Below are 12,500 nucleotides of genomic sequence, written 5' to 3' on the forward strand. Positions count from 1 at the left end.
CCTTTGACTTAATTTACCCCCGGTGATCTCTCCCCTGGGGGTTGTAGACAGTCAAAAGTGGTACTGCGTCTTGTACTACCCCGGGACAGAGATGGTGGTTAGGTGGGTGACAGGTAGGGTAAAGGTTGGGTAAAGCAAAGGTGGGTAAATTTGACTTTTCGTATAGTGGGAGCTTAACCCTTTCATGACTAGAGACGAGTTTTAAATAATATGGGGACCCAATTTATATGAATATTTTCATAATTACAATAATATTACTTTATTAGGAAGTAACATTTCTTTAATTCCAGTCTAAAATGAAGTTGATATATGCCAAAAACTTACATAAAACAAGAATTTTGTCCAAACAATTTTGGCGGGAATGTTTTCAGTATTGAAGGGGTTAATATGCTTTGCCTAGTTATGATATTAACTTACTAGTTGAATATATGCAATCCTCCTCATCTGAATTATCCCTGCAGTCATTATCAAAATCACACTTCCACGATGACGGTATACATCTTCCTGATTTACAAGAAAACTGGTCTGAACCACAAGATGCGTAGTCTGATAAACAAAAGGATTCAGAATCAGAATCAGCATCAGAATCAAAATCAGATTCAAATACTGTTGATACTCTGGGTCAGAGGTCAAATAGATTGGTGTTTCCATTTCTCTCTTCGTATTATTGTTTAATTCATCGGTCTCCAAAAGTAACTCTGTTGTGTTCCCTTTCAAAATTGTTACACTCTGTTGTTTTGGCTGTACAAATGTAGAATGCTTAGTGAACATGAAGTTGTGAGAGGAAAGAACCATGATTCTAAAATCTGTATTGTGATGACTTATGATAAATGTTACAAAGCAATCAATTCTAACACAGTGTGTCTGGTTGTGACAAATGGAACACTTCAAAGGCATCTATTGTACAAGAACTTACCGCAATCCCTTTCATCTGAATTGTCATAACAGTCGTTATCAAAGTCACACTTCCACCGTAGTGGAATACATCTACCATTTTCACAAGCAAACTGTTCCTTCGGATCACATGATACCAATGCTACAAAGCACAAAGAGAGCCACTTGTTACTATGACAACAACCTCTTGCCAAAAATGCATGGTGTTTAATTGTGTTCACAGTAAGGTAAAATGTAACACTTAATGTGTGTGTTCGCTCTGAGTGACTTTATTTTGCTTGTGTAATATGTAACAAAACATGTAATGCTAGAATGATGTAGGTGTGGTGTTTTACTCATGGGACATTACATGTTGACACCGAGATACACATTTCAACTCTACACTAACAATAACAGAGACACAACAAAAACAGCAGGATCCATTGCCCAATCACATTGAACACTGATAATCATTGCTATTCTTTCATGGTGCAGTAAAAACAGGCTTCTAATGAAAACATTACACATGGACTTGATGATTTTAATAGCTGCAGTTGTTCATTTCAACATTTCAACTTGACCGTACTGCTACATCGCCACTGTACACGGCACCTATATCAATGTTTCTTTTGCATTTGAAGTTGTCTCAGGGTGTGTATTACATGAGTGAAACACTAAGCCAACATCATTTTAGCTGTAAGTTGTCTGACAATAACACACTTACCACAGTCCCTCTCATCTGACATATCACCACAGTCATTGTCATTATCATACTTACCAGTCCCTCTCATCTGACATATCACCAGTCAGTCATTATCACTTACCACAGTCCCTCTCATCTGACATATCACCAGTCAGTCATTATCACTTACCACAGTCCCTCTCATCTGACATATCACCAGTCATTATCATTATCACTTACCACAGTCCCTCTCATCTGACATATCACCAGTCATTATCATTATCACTTACCACAGTCCCTCTCATCTGACATATCACCAGTCATTATCATTATCACTTACCACAGTCCCTCTCATCTGACATATCACCAGTCATTATCATTATCACTTACCACAGTCCCTCTCATCTGACATATCACCAGTCATTATCATTATCACTTACCACAGTCCCTCTCATCTGACATATCACCAGTCATTATCATTATCACTTACCACAGTCCCTCTCATCTGACATATCACCAGTCATTATCATTATCACTTACCACAGTCCCTCTCATCTGACATATCACCACAGTCATTATCATTATCACTTACCACAGTCCCTCTCATCTGACATATCACCAGTCAGTCATTATCACTTACCACAGTCCCTCTCATCTGACACATCACCAATCAGTCATTATCACTTACCACAGTCCCTCTCATATGACATATCACCAGTCAGTCATTATCACTTACCACAGTCCCTCTCATCTGACATATCACCAGTCATTATCATTATCACACTTACCACAGTCCCTCTCATCTGACATATCACCACAGTCATTATCATTATCACTTACCACAGTCCCTCTCATCTGACATATCACCACAGTCATTATCATTATCACATATCCATAGTCTTGGTATACAGTGTCCATTACCACATGTAAACTGTTCATTCGCACATGTTGAACCTGGGAAAAAAATGGTAATATGTCATATTTTGGTGAGCTGCTTTGCAGTCATTTCCAAAAGAAGTGTCACAATAGGGCTCCTAATATTACCCCGGTAGTTGAACCTTTGGTTTTCTAAGATAGACACAAACTATAAACTATTGTTGCAACATGTTGATACAACAGTGATAAGCTATTGAATGGATGTTGGTTTAATTATAGTCTCAGTGCGGAGGCATCTCTGAAAAATAGAGTTTATCTAGAGTTCCTTGAACTTGCAGCGCTGTTCTTGTCATCGTTATTGGCCTTGTCCTCGTCATCGTCGTCCGCCTTGTCCTCGTCATTGTCGCCGCCGTCATCGTAATCATCGTTGCCATCATCATCATCATCATCATCATCATCATCATCATCATCATCATCATCACCATCTCATGTTTGACCTTTAATACAACCCAAAGCCTTTTACCTGACAGCGCCCTCACACTTCGGTAACAAACCATTAGACTTACCTACAGCTGTGCATGTTCCATTGATAAGGGCTTCTCCTTTATCACACTCACACTGCTCTGTCGTATCAGGACGAGTGACAATGTGTGTATCATCATCACAGCGGCATGATCTGTGCGTGTTACCATCAGTTGTCGGTTTGACCAGACAGAGCTGACTGCAACCTCCATTACTTCTGGCACATGGGTTGTTTCCTATCAAATATACCAGTACCAAGAGTTATAATGTCATTTTAGTCTTTCATAATAGAAGTGACAATTCCCCTTTCAGTTATAGAGACTTTGGAAACATAAAGAGAGAGACAGTCACTCATACATACAGACAGATGGACAGATGGTCTGACACAGATATACACACAGACAGAGACAGACAGACAGACAGACAGACAGACAGACAGACAGACAGACAGACAGACAGACAGACAGACATACACAGACAGACACATGGACAAACAGACAGGCAGACAGACAGACAGCCATACACACACAGACACACAAACAGACACACACACACACACACACACATGTAGGCATACAGACAGATAGACACACAGACTGACAGACTGACTTATGGATGGACAGACAGCCTAGGACCAATCTCATTTGAAGATACATTCATGGTTTACAGGAATGATTGGCCACTACAGAGTATTACAGAACATTTCAAGGTACTGTTCACCTTTGTTTGCAGAAACCAATAAGAAACTGTTCCACTTTCAGATAGCAAGATGGAATGAATTCTGTTGTGTCATATCACACCCACCTGACTTCAAACGGGTTACATCACACCCACCTGACTTCAAACGGGTTATATCACACCCACCTGACTTCAAACGGGTTATATCACACCCATCTGACTTCAAATGGGTTATATCACACCCATCTGACTTCAAACGGGTTATATCACACCCATCTGACTTCAAATGGGTTATATCACACCCATCTGACTTCAAACGGGTTATATCACACCCATCTGACTTCAAATGGGTTATATCACACCCATCTGACTTCAAATGGGTTATATCACACCCACCTGACTTCAAACGGGTTATATCACACCCATCTGACTTCAAATGGGTTATATCACACCCATCTGACTTCAAACGGGTTATATCACACCCACCTGACTTCAAACGGGTTATATCACACCCACCTGACTTCAAACGGGCTACATCACACCCACCTGACTTCAAACGGGTTATATCACACCCACCTGACTTCAAACGGGTTATATCACACCCACCTGACTTCAAACGGGCTACATCACACCCACCTGACTTCAAACGGGTTATATCACACCCACCTGACTTCAAACGGGTTATATCACACCCACCTGATTGTAAGGATCTTGAAAGAACTTTTAAATCCATGACGGAATCTAAATTAGATAAGACTGTCGTCTTTCCACTGCCATCATATTTGTTAGCTTTGAGGATAGCTTTAGAGTACCAATCGTCCCAATATATGTAGTTCTGGAAAGAAAAGTTATACAAAAAAATATGGGATACAAAATAAACAAAAGCTGACCTTTCCTATCTTGCCTTAGCTTTGTTTTTGTTTGTTTTCATGCCGCCAAGTAAACTGATAAACAAACCAAACACTTAATTCTATAGAAATTCATTCAGGTTTTCGGACAACATGACAGGGCTATATTGAATGCTACATATCAGGCCACTATGGAACTGTTAAGGCTTCTCTTTATCAATTTATCAGATGACCGATGGGAGCTAGTCCCATTTATCAGCTCCTTTGGATCACTGTTAGTGCAGGAGGAAACCGAAGTACCCGGGGAAAACCTGCATAGTACGCTAGAGTCAAACTGAACGACAGTCTTCTTACTTAAAGCGTGGTAAATTTAATCAAACCCAGCCGTCAACTGGCGGGTTCAAACCCAGACTGCTGAGGTAAGAGGCGTACAAGCTAACTGTTCGGCCACCACCAACCCAATCTCCAGTCTTGTCCACAGACTATCCCGAAGTCACCCAGGCCCTCCTGATTGTCACTATTTTTCCAGATTTTTCCAGATTTTTCAGATTGTCATTATTTTTCCAGATTTTTCAATGGTTGAACACTGAACAGTCATGAGTACAAAAATGCTATACACTTCATGAATATTCAGTGTTCAACCATTGAATACATTATTTCCACTGACTCCCATGATGCAATGGCCCATAGCAAAGATACCCTACAAAAGTACTAGATAAACTTCAGGTTTCTCTGAAATCACAAGTAATTGTATAGGTGATGTAAGATCATGAAATGACTCTCCGAAACCAATATTTTACGAAAATGTCTGTATTTCTTGGAGTGGGTTTCCCCTTTAAAAAACACTCTCAGTTTCTGTTCATAATGTCTTACCTTATACACACCAATAGCATATGGATGGGGTACATCTTCACTGATAAGTACTTGTCTATTGGTGCCGTCAGTGTTGATACATTCTATCCTGTCCAGGTAGGCATCTGTCCAGTACAGTTTTTGTAACTGGTAGTCAATGGTGATCCCATTAGGCCAGTGAACACTACTACTAACAATGATTTCATTGGATTCTCCATCCATATGTGCTTTACGGATGTGAGGTTGACTTCCCCAGTCAGTCCAATACATCCATCTGGAAATCAGTAATAGAAAAAAAGTCATGCTAAGCTCCCGGAGGGAGGTGGGGGAGGCTTTTCCTCTGATTTGACTAGTAAATATAATGTACGTGCTTGCCCTTTGGAGATGAGTTTTCTAACCCTTTGCTGTGAAATGGAGTCTGTTTTTTTTACGAGCAGGAAAGTCTAAAATGAGGTTCAATCTGCATTCATTTTTTGTTTTGCTTGGTCTAAAATGTGGTCCATTTCCCCTTACCATATCATAACTGTGCCCAAAATGTTGCCTCCTCAGGGAAATGTATTTTGGTATAAATTTCTAGAAACCTATAATGGCCTAAAATGGGGTAGATTTATGGTGAAAATGGGTCTAAAATGGGGCCTGGGGTTGGTAGCACTGGCTCACACCCCTACCAGAACTGGCAACTTGTACCACCACCCCATATGCCCTCGATTGTATGCCATCTTTCAGGAACAGAGTGTTGAGAAGAAAACCTGCGGTCTAGCAGCTAGACTACCCTTTAGCTTAAAATGTGGCTGTTCTATACAATGGACATCTACCCTTTAGCTGCAACTATGGCTGTTCTATACTGTGAACACCTACCCGTTTGATGGATCAAGTGTCAAAGCTCTGGGGTTATCCAGTGAATGAGTTTCATTCAAGAGCATTTTACGATTCAAACCAGTTTTTCTCGAAACTTCAATCTTCTTAGCTCCTGAATCAACCCAGTAGATGTTATCAGCCAGCCAATCAAATGCAACGGCCTCCACAGTATCCAGACGACCAGACACAATGGTTTCATGTTCACCTGTTCCATTCAAACAATATCTCTGCAAGAGCAAAACGCAATACATTTTTACTGTTTCAAATTGTTTAAACCAATATCGCAAGAATAGAAATACTAAGCATTGCCTTGTTCATTTACTGCCACTGCACAGCATCAAAGTAAACACATAAAGTTGAAAAATGGATCCTCATTAAGCTTTGTGGAACAACAGGTTACTACTAGTAATCACTTAGAGGGTAATGACAGTCCTGTGAACACAGATTTATATGGTACTGCCCTCATACGCATATTGTAGATGATGATTGAATATTAAACCCCTTGGGAAATAATGGAATTTTCATAAACTATGGGTTCTGGAGAGTCATTTCATGATTTTACATCACCTACAAATACTTGTCATTTCTGAGACACATTAAGTTGATCTTATGCATTTATTGAGTATCTTTGCTTCGGACTGTCGCATGATGGAAGTCAGCAGACATAATATATTCATGGTTGCACAATGAATATGCATGACTCCAGACTGCTTATCCCCTGCAAATTAAAACATCTCTCATGAATATTCATTGTACAACCATGAATATATTACTTCTGCTGACTTCCATAATGCAATGGTCCATAGCAAAGATACCCTATAAAGACACAAGATCAACTTAATGTTTCTCTGAAATCACACGTAATTGTAGGTGATGTAAAATCATTAGATGACACTCAAGGACCCATAATTTATGAAAATGGAAGTTGTACCTTAATAGCATCCTGCATCATGTCAGCCCAGTACACACAGTTGTCAAGGTAATCAAAGTCAACAGCAATGGCATTCTCCAGACCTCTCAAAGGTAACTTCTCTGCACGGTTGTCACCCAAAATATAACGCCAAATCTCAGTACGCATGGCATACAGCAAGAACTCTGGCTCCTCTGAGAGTGACAAAACAGAACATATTTAATTATTAACGCTTCATATTTGCAAATTGTGTAATGTTATGATAAGTCACTAAAACAAAACAAGTCAAACAAACAGGTACTACAGGGATACAGGATAGTGTTGTATGATTACTTTAGAACGGTATAGGTAAGTTAGAAACCAATGTGACATTGATTCATTTCATCTTATTCTTTCCTACCTTACCATTCCAAAGTATCTCTATTTTACTCTCCTATTGATTCCTGAGATGGGAGATATCATCGTTGTAATAGCACGTTGTAGCCATAGCAACATCAGTATGCCCTATAAACCAAATTGACACACCACTGAAGTACGCAATTCCTAGTGACGCACCAAAATTTGGTGTTCCCCTATCTCTTACTATGTGCTGACTCACAAGATATCCCAGTTTTTTTATCATTTTGACTCCCAACAACAAAATTTAGAGGGCACATTGAGTGACATTAATAGTACAATGTTCGCAGAGAATAGGGAACTTGCAATCCAGAGTGAGCATGCTCAGACGCAAAGGACTATGGGATTATCTGTGGTTATTGTAACAGTACAATGTTTGCAGAGAATTGTAGCTTACCAGTCACCGGACAAGAAACCTGGTCTGCCTCAAACATATTCTCCCGACCACCAGTACAACTATCACCAGACACTTTACGATATCTGAGAAATAAGACACAATATACAGTGTGTTCAGCTATAACATGTACCTTCCGGACAGGGTACAATATACAGTGTGTTCACCTATAACATATACCTTCTGGACAGGGTACAATATACAGCGTGTTCACCTATAACATATACCTTCCGGACAGGGTACAATATACAGTGTGTTCACCTATAAAATATACCTTTCGGACAGGGTCAAGGTATGAAATATTATAAACTTATTGCCTGGTTAGGAGGACACTAGTAGATGTTTATTACCCCAAAGATCATTATATGCAGTAACTATTTCCCAAGGCTGAAAGCGAGGGAAAATGGGTGCTACATGCATAACAGCATGAGGGGTAATATGATGTCAACTAGTGCCCGAATAAGGCCAGGCAATAAGTTTTTTTATAACACATCACATTCTCAGGTACATATTCTCTCTACGAGCAAATCCCTGATAAGTGACTTCCAGGCTACATTTATATTGCCCTAGGGAAAATAGAACATGAATAGTGCCCCTATATGCAAATTGAGGTCATTATGGGTCAATAGTCCATACCATGTGATACGATCTAAGCCAATCACTGAAGGCTATATGAACATGATGCATTATAAAGCTCTATAGAGCATCATAAGATTGTTGCTACTTCACCTGTAAAATGTACATTGTTAACTTCAGAACAGGGTCGTGGTATAGCATACTAATCCATAGTGTACCATGAGATAGTTCCTACCCCTTAGTTTATCTACAAAATATATCTGAGAGATGGCATTATGGTATAGAATATAAAATTTAATCAATGTTATTGCTACTCACCCCTTAGTTCGCCTGTAAAATGTACCTTCAGGACAGGGTCGTGGTATAGCATACGGATCAATGGTACTCTCTTCATCTGGTTGACACTGGTAACCCCATGGTGCTAACTTGAATCCAAAGTCACTAACATGCAAAACACAGGAGATCATGTGACTTTACTAAATCAATAGTTACATTTTCAGGTCATAGACCCCGTGGAGGATCAATGTTCAAGTGGAGTATTGCAAACAGACTGGACCTGTTATAAAAATTTTTATAATATAGCTGGTGATAATGCTGTGCCATGATTCACTAGAATCAGTCACGTGATAGGAAAATAGAATGACTATTTCCCTAGGGGAATATTCCATCAACTATTACATGGTCACGTGACCACCGCGAGTTCACAGCAGGTCAAAATGGCAGCTTCTGATGATGTCATCTGCCGACCTCACGAGAAGAGAACGAGGTATATTATAAAACACATATTGCCTGTCCTATATTCGGGCTATAGCACCCGTTCATTAGTCCCCTTGTGACTGTGAGTTACCCGAATCACATGCTATTTCTCTCGGCCTTTGGCCTCGGGAAATAGCATGTGATTCTGGTAACGCACAGTCCCTCTGGTGTAATAAACGGGTGCTATAGCCCTCATGGCCAGGCAATATGTGTTCAATATATTTTTGATAGTATATGAAATCAACTACAGTTCAAACCTAGTTTTCAAGCTTGATTTTTTCCATCAAATCATTTCTCTCTCTCTCTAATTACCAAGAATTACCACTCATATCCTTATTGGTTTTATATAGCCCATGAAAGACCAATGTTCTAAGTGTATACATTAACCATTCTTTTCAACAGTATTGTACTTGCACCCCCACCCTCCCACCCTACCATCATCATCCCTACCCATCACCCTTCCCACCCTTGTACTAACCATTCAAAGTCTTCCCTAATACAGGCACAAGAAGTCTCTGAAATCGGCCTGTCATAGTCTTCACCATTAAAACAGATAGCATGGGCAATACGTCTTTCAAATGTTTGCTTGCTACCCATTAAGCATTCACTGGTTTCACCAGGTCTTTCTTCACCTGGGGACCACTGCTTGTAATCATCAGGTTGTGTACATGGATCCCCTGTTGATAATAATAAGGGTAATAATAAAAACATTTGTGGTCAATATTGGTAATAAACAATTGAATGAAAGGGCAATAATGGTAATAAACAATTGAATGAAAGGGCAATAATGGTAATAAACAATTGAATGAAAGGGCAATATTGGTAATAAACAATTGAATGAAAGGGCAATAATGGTAATAAACAATTGAATGAAAGGGCAAGATTGGTAATAAACAATTGAATGAAAGGGCAATATTGGTAATAAACAATTGAATGAAAGGGCCAGATTGGTAATAAACAATTGAATGAAAGGGCCAGATTGGTAATAAACAATTGAATGAAAGGGCCAGATTGGTAATAAACAATTGAATGAAAGGGCAAGATTGGTAATAAACAATTGAATGAAAGGGCAATATTGGTAATAAACAATTGAATGAAAGGGCAATAATGGTAATAAACAATTGAATGAAAGGGCAATAATGGTAATAAACAATTGAATGAAAGGGCCAGATTGGTAATAAACAATTGAATGAAAGGGCAAGATTGGTAATAAACAATTGAATGAAAGGGCAATATTGGTAATAAACAATTGAATGAAAGGGCAATAATGGTAATAAACAATTGAATGAAAGGGCAATAATGGTAATAAACAATTGAATGAAAGGGCAATAATGGTAATAAACAATTGAATGAAAGGGCAATATTGGTAATAAACAATTGAATGAAAGGGCAATAATGGTAATAAACAATTGAATGAAAGGGCAATAATGGTAATAAACAATTGAATGAAAGGGCAATATTGGTAATAAACAATTGAATGAAAGGGCAATATTGGTAATAAACAATTGAATGAAATGGCAATATTGGTAATAAACAATTGAATGAAAGGGCAATATTGGTAATAAACAATTGAATGAAAGGGCAATATTGGTAATAAACAATTGAATGAAAGGGCAATATTGGTAATAAACAATTGAATGAAAGGGCAATATTGGTAATAAACAATTGAATGAAAGGGCAATATTGGTAATAAACAATTGAATGAAAGGGCAATATTGGTAATAAACAATTGAATGAAAGGGCAATATTGGTAATAAACAATTGAATGAAAGGGCAATATTGGTAATAAACAATTGAATGAAAGGGCAAGATTGGTAATAAACAATTGAATGAAAGGGCAATATTGGTAATAAACAATTGAATGAAAGGGCAATATTGGTAATAAACAATTGAATGAAAGGGCAATAATGGTAATAAACAATTGAATGAAAGGGCAATATTGGTAATAAACAATTGAATGAAATGGCAAGATTGGTAATAAACAATTGAATGAAAGGGCAATATTGGTAATAAACAATTGAATGAAAGGGCAATAATGGTAATAAACAATTGAATGAAAGGGCAATAATGGTAATAAACAATTGAATGAAAGGGCAATAATGGTAATAAACAATTGAATGAAAAGGCAAGATTGGTAATAAACAATTGAATGAAAGGGCAAGATTGGTAATAAACAATTGAATGAAAGGGCAATATTGGTAATAAACAATTGAATGAAAGGGCAATATTGGTAATAAACAATTGAATGAAATGGCAAGATTGGTAATAAACAATTGAATGAAAGGGCAATATTGGTAATAAACAATTGAATGAAAGGGCAAGATTGGTAATAAACAATTGAATGGAAGGGCAATATTGGTAATAAACAATTGAATGAAAGGGCAATAATGGTAATAAACAATTGAATGAAAGGGCAATAATGGTAATAAACAATTGAATGAAAGGGCAAGATTGGTAATAAACAATTGAATGAAATGGCAAGATTGGTAATAAACAATTGAATGAAAGGGCAAGATTGGTAATAAACAATTGAATGAAAGGGCAAGATTGGTAATAAACAATTGAATGAAAGGGCAAGATTAGTAATAAACAATTGAATGAAAGGGCAAGATTGGTAATAAACAATTGAATGGAAGGGCAATAATGGTCAATTGTTACATCAATATAGCATATCATGACTTGTGTCTGCTGATAGGGTAATAGTAAAAACACCTGACATGAAATAATGGGAATGAAATAATGATAGGTTAATAATACATGCATAAGGTCAATATCATATAGACTAGCATATTCTATAGTCTGTTAACAAAGTAATATACTACTAATAATACATTGAGGATAATATTGATGAAAAGTCTAAAATAATTGGTTGATAATGTTTGTAAGTGGTCAATATAACCTATCATAATACATGTACTGTTGACAGGGTAATATCAATAAATTGAGGTCAATTTACAGGGCTATAATGACTGGTGATTTACCACAATATAGTCTATAAGGTGATTCCGGCAGATTTTACCTACTTACCGCCCTTAATAAAAACACTGGTAGGGAACCCTGGTAAAATGACTGGGGAACGCCAGTAGATTTTACCTACTTACCGCCTTTAACAAAAACACTGGTAAGAAACCCTGGTAAAATGACAGGGTAATTCAGATATAGGCTTTACCTACTTACACACCCTTAACAAACACACTGACCATTATAACAGCTTACCGAGAACGGAGGACAGATTAACTTGTATTATCTCCCAGGTGTGCATTTGACCAAATTCCGAAC

General features: G+C 37.9%; 1 protein-coding gene across 1 annotated transcript in view; it reads right to left on the bottom strand.

Annotated features, from left to right (window-relative positions):
- LOC144440402 (sortilin-related receptor-like) overlaps window positions 1-12,500 on the bottom strand; it is a 63,272-nt gene that overhangs the window by 31,176 nt on the left and 19,596 nt on the right. Inside the window, exons 11-22 of the mRNA XM_078129774.1 lie at window positions 12,438-12,500; window positions 9,700-9,898; window positions 8,784-8,906; window positions 7,893-7,975; window positions 7,121-7,293; window positions 6,190-6,416; window positions 5,353-5,605; window positions 4,328-4,466; window positions 2,998-3,189; window positions 2,396-2,509; window positions 917-1,036; window positions 418-546 (exon numbers count right to left, since the gene is read on the bottom strand). The exon at window positions 12,438-12,500 is cut by the window's right edge and continues 116 nt beyond it. Of these exons, the coding sequence (XP_077985900.1) occupies window positions 418-546; window positions 917-1,036; window positions 2,396-2,509; window positions 2,998-3,189; window positions 4,328-4,466; window positions 5,353-5,605; window positions 6,190-6,416; window positions 7,121-7,293; window positions 7,893-7,975; window positions 8,784-8,906; window positions 9,700-9,898; window positions 12,438-12,500 (1,815 nt within the window). The remainder of the gene's footprint in view (window positions 1-417; window positions 547-916; window positions 1,037-2,395; window positions 2,510-2,997; window positions 3,190-4,327; window positions 4,467-5,352; window positions 5,606-6,189; window positions 6,417-7,120; window positions 7,294-7,892; window positions 7,976-8,783; window positions 8,907-9,699; window positions 9,899-12,437) is intronic.

The sequence above is a fragment of the Glandiceps talaboti genome, chromosome 9 (assembly GCF_964340395.1).
Source record: "Glandiceps talaboti chromosome 9, keGlaTala1.1, whole genome shotgun sequence".
NCBI classification, from domain to species: domain Eukaryota; kingdom Metazoa; phylum Hemichordata; class Enteropneusta; family Spengelidae; genus Glandiceps; species Glandiceps talaboti.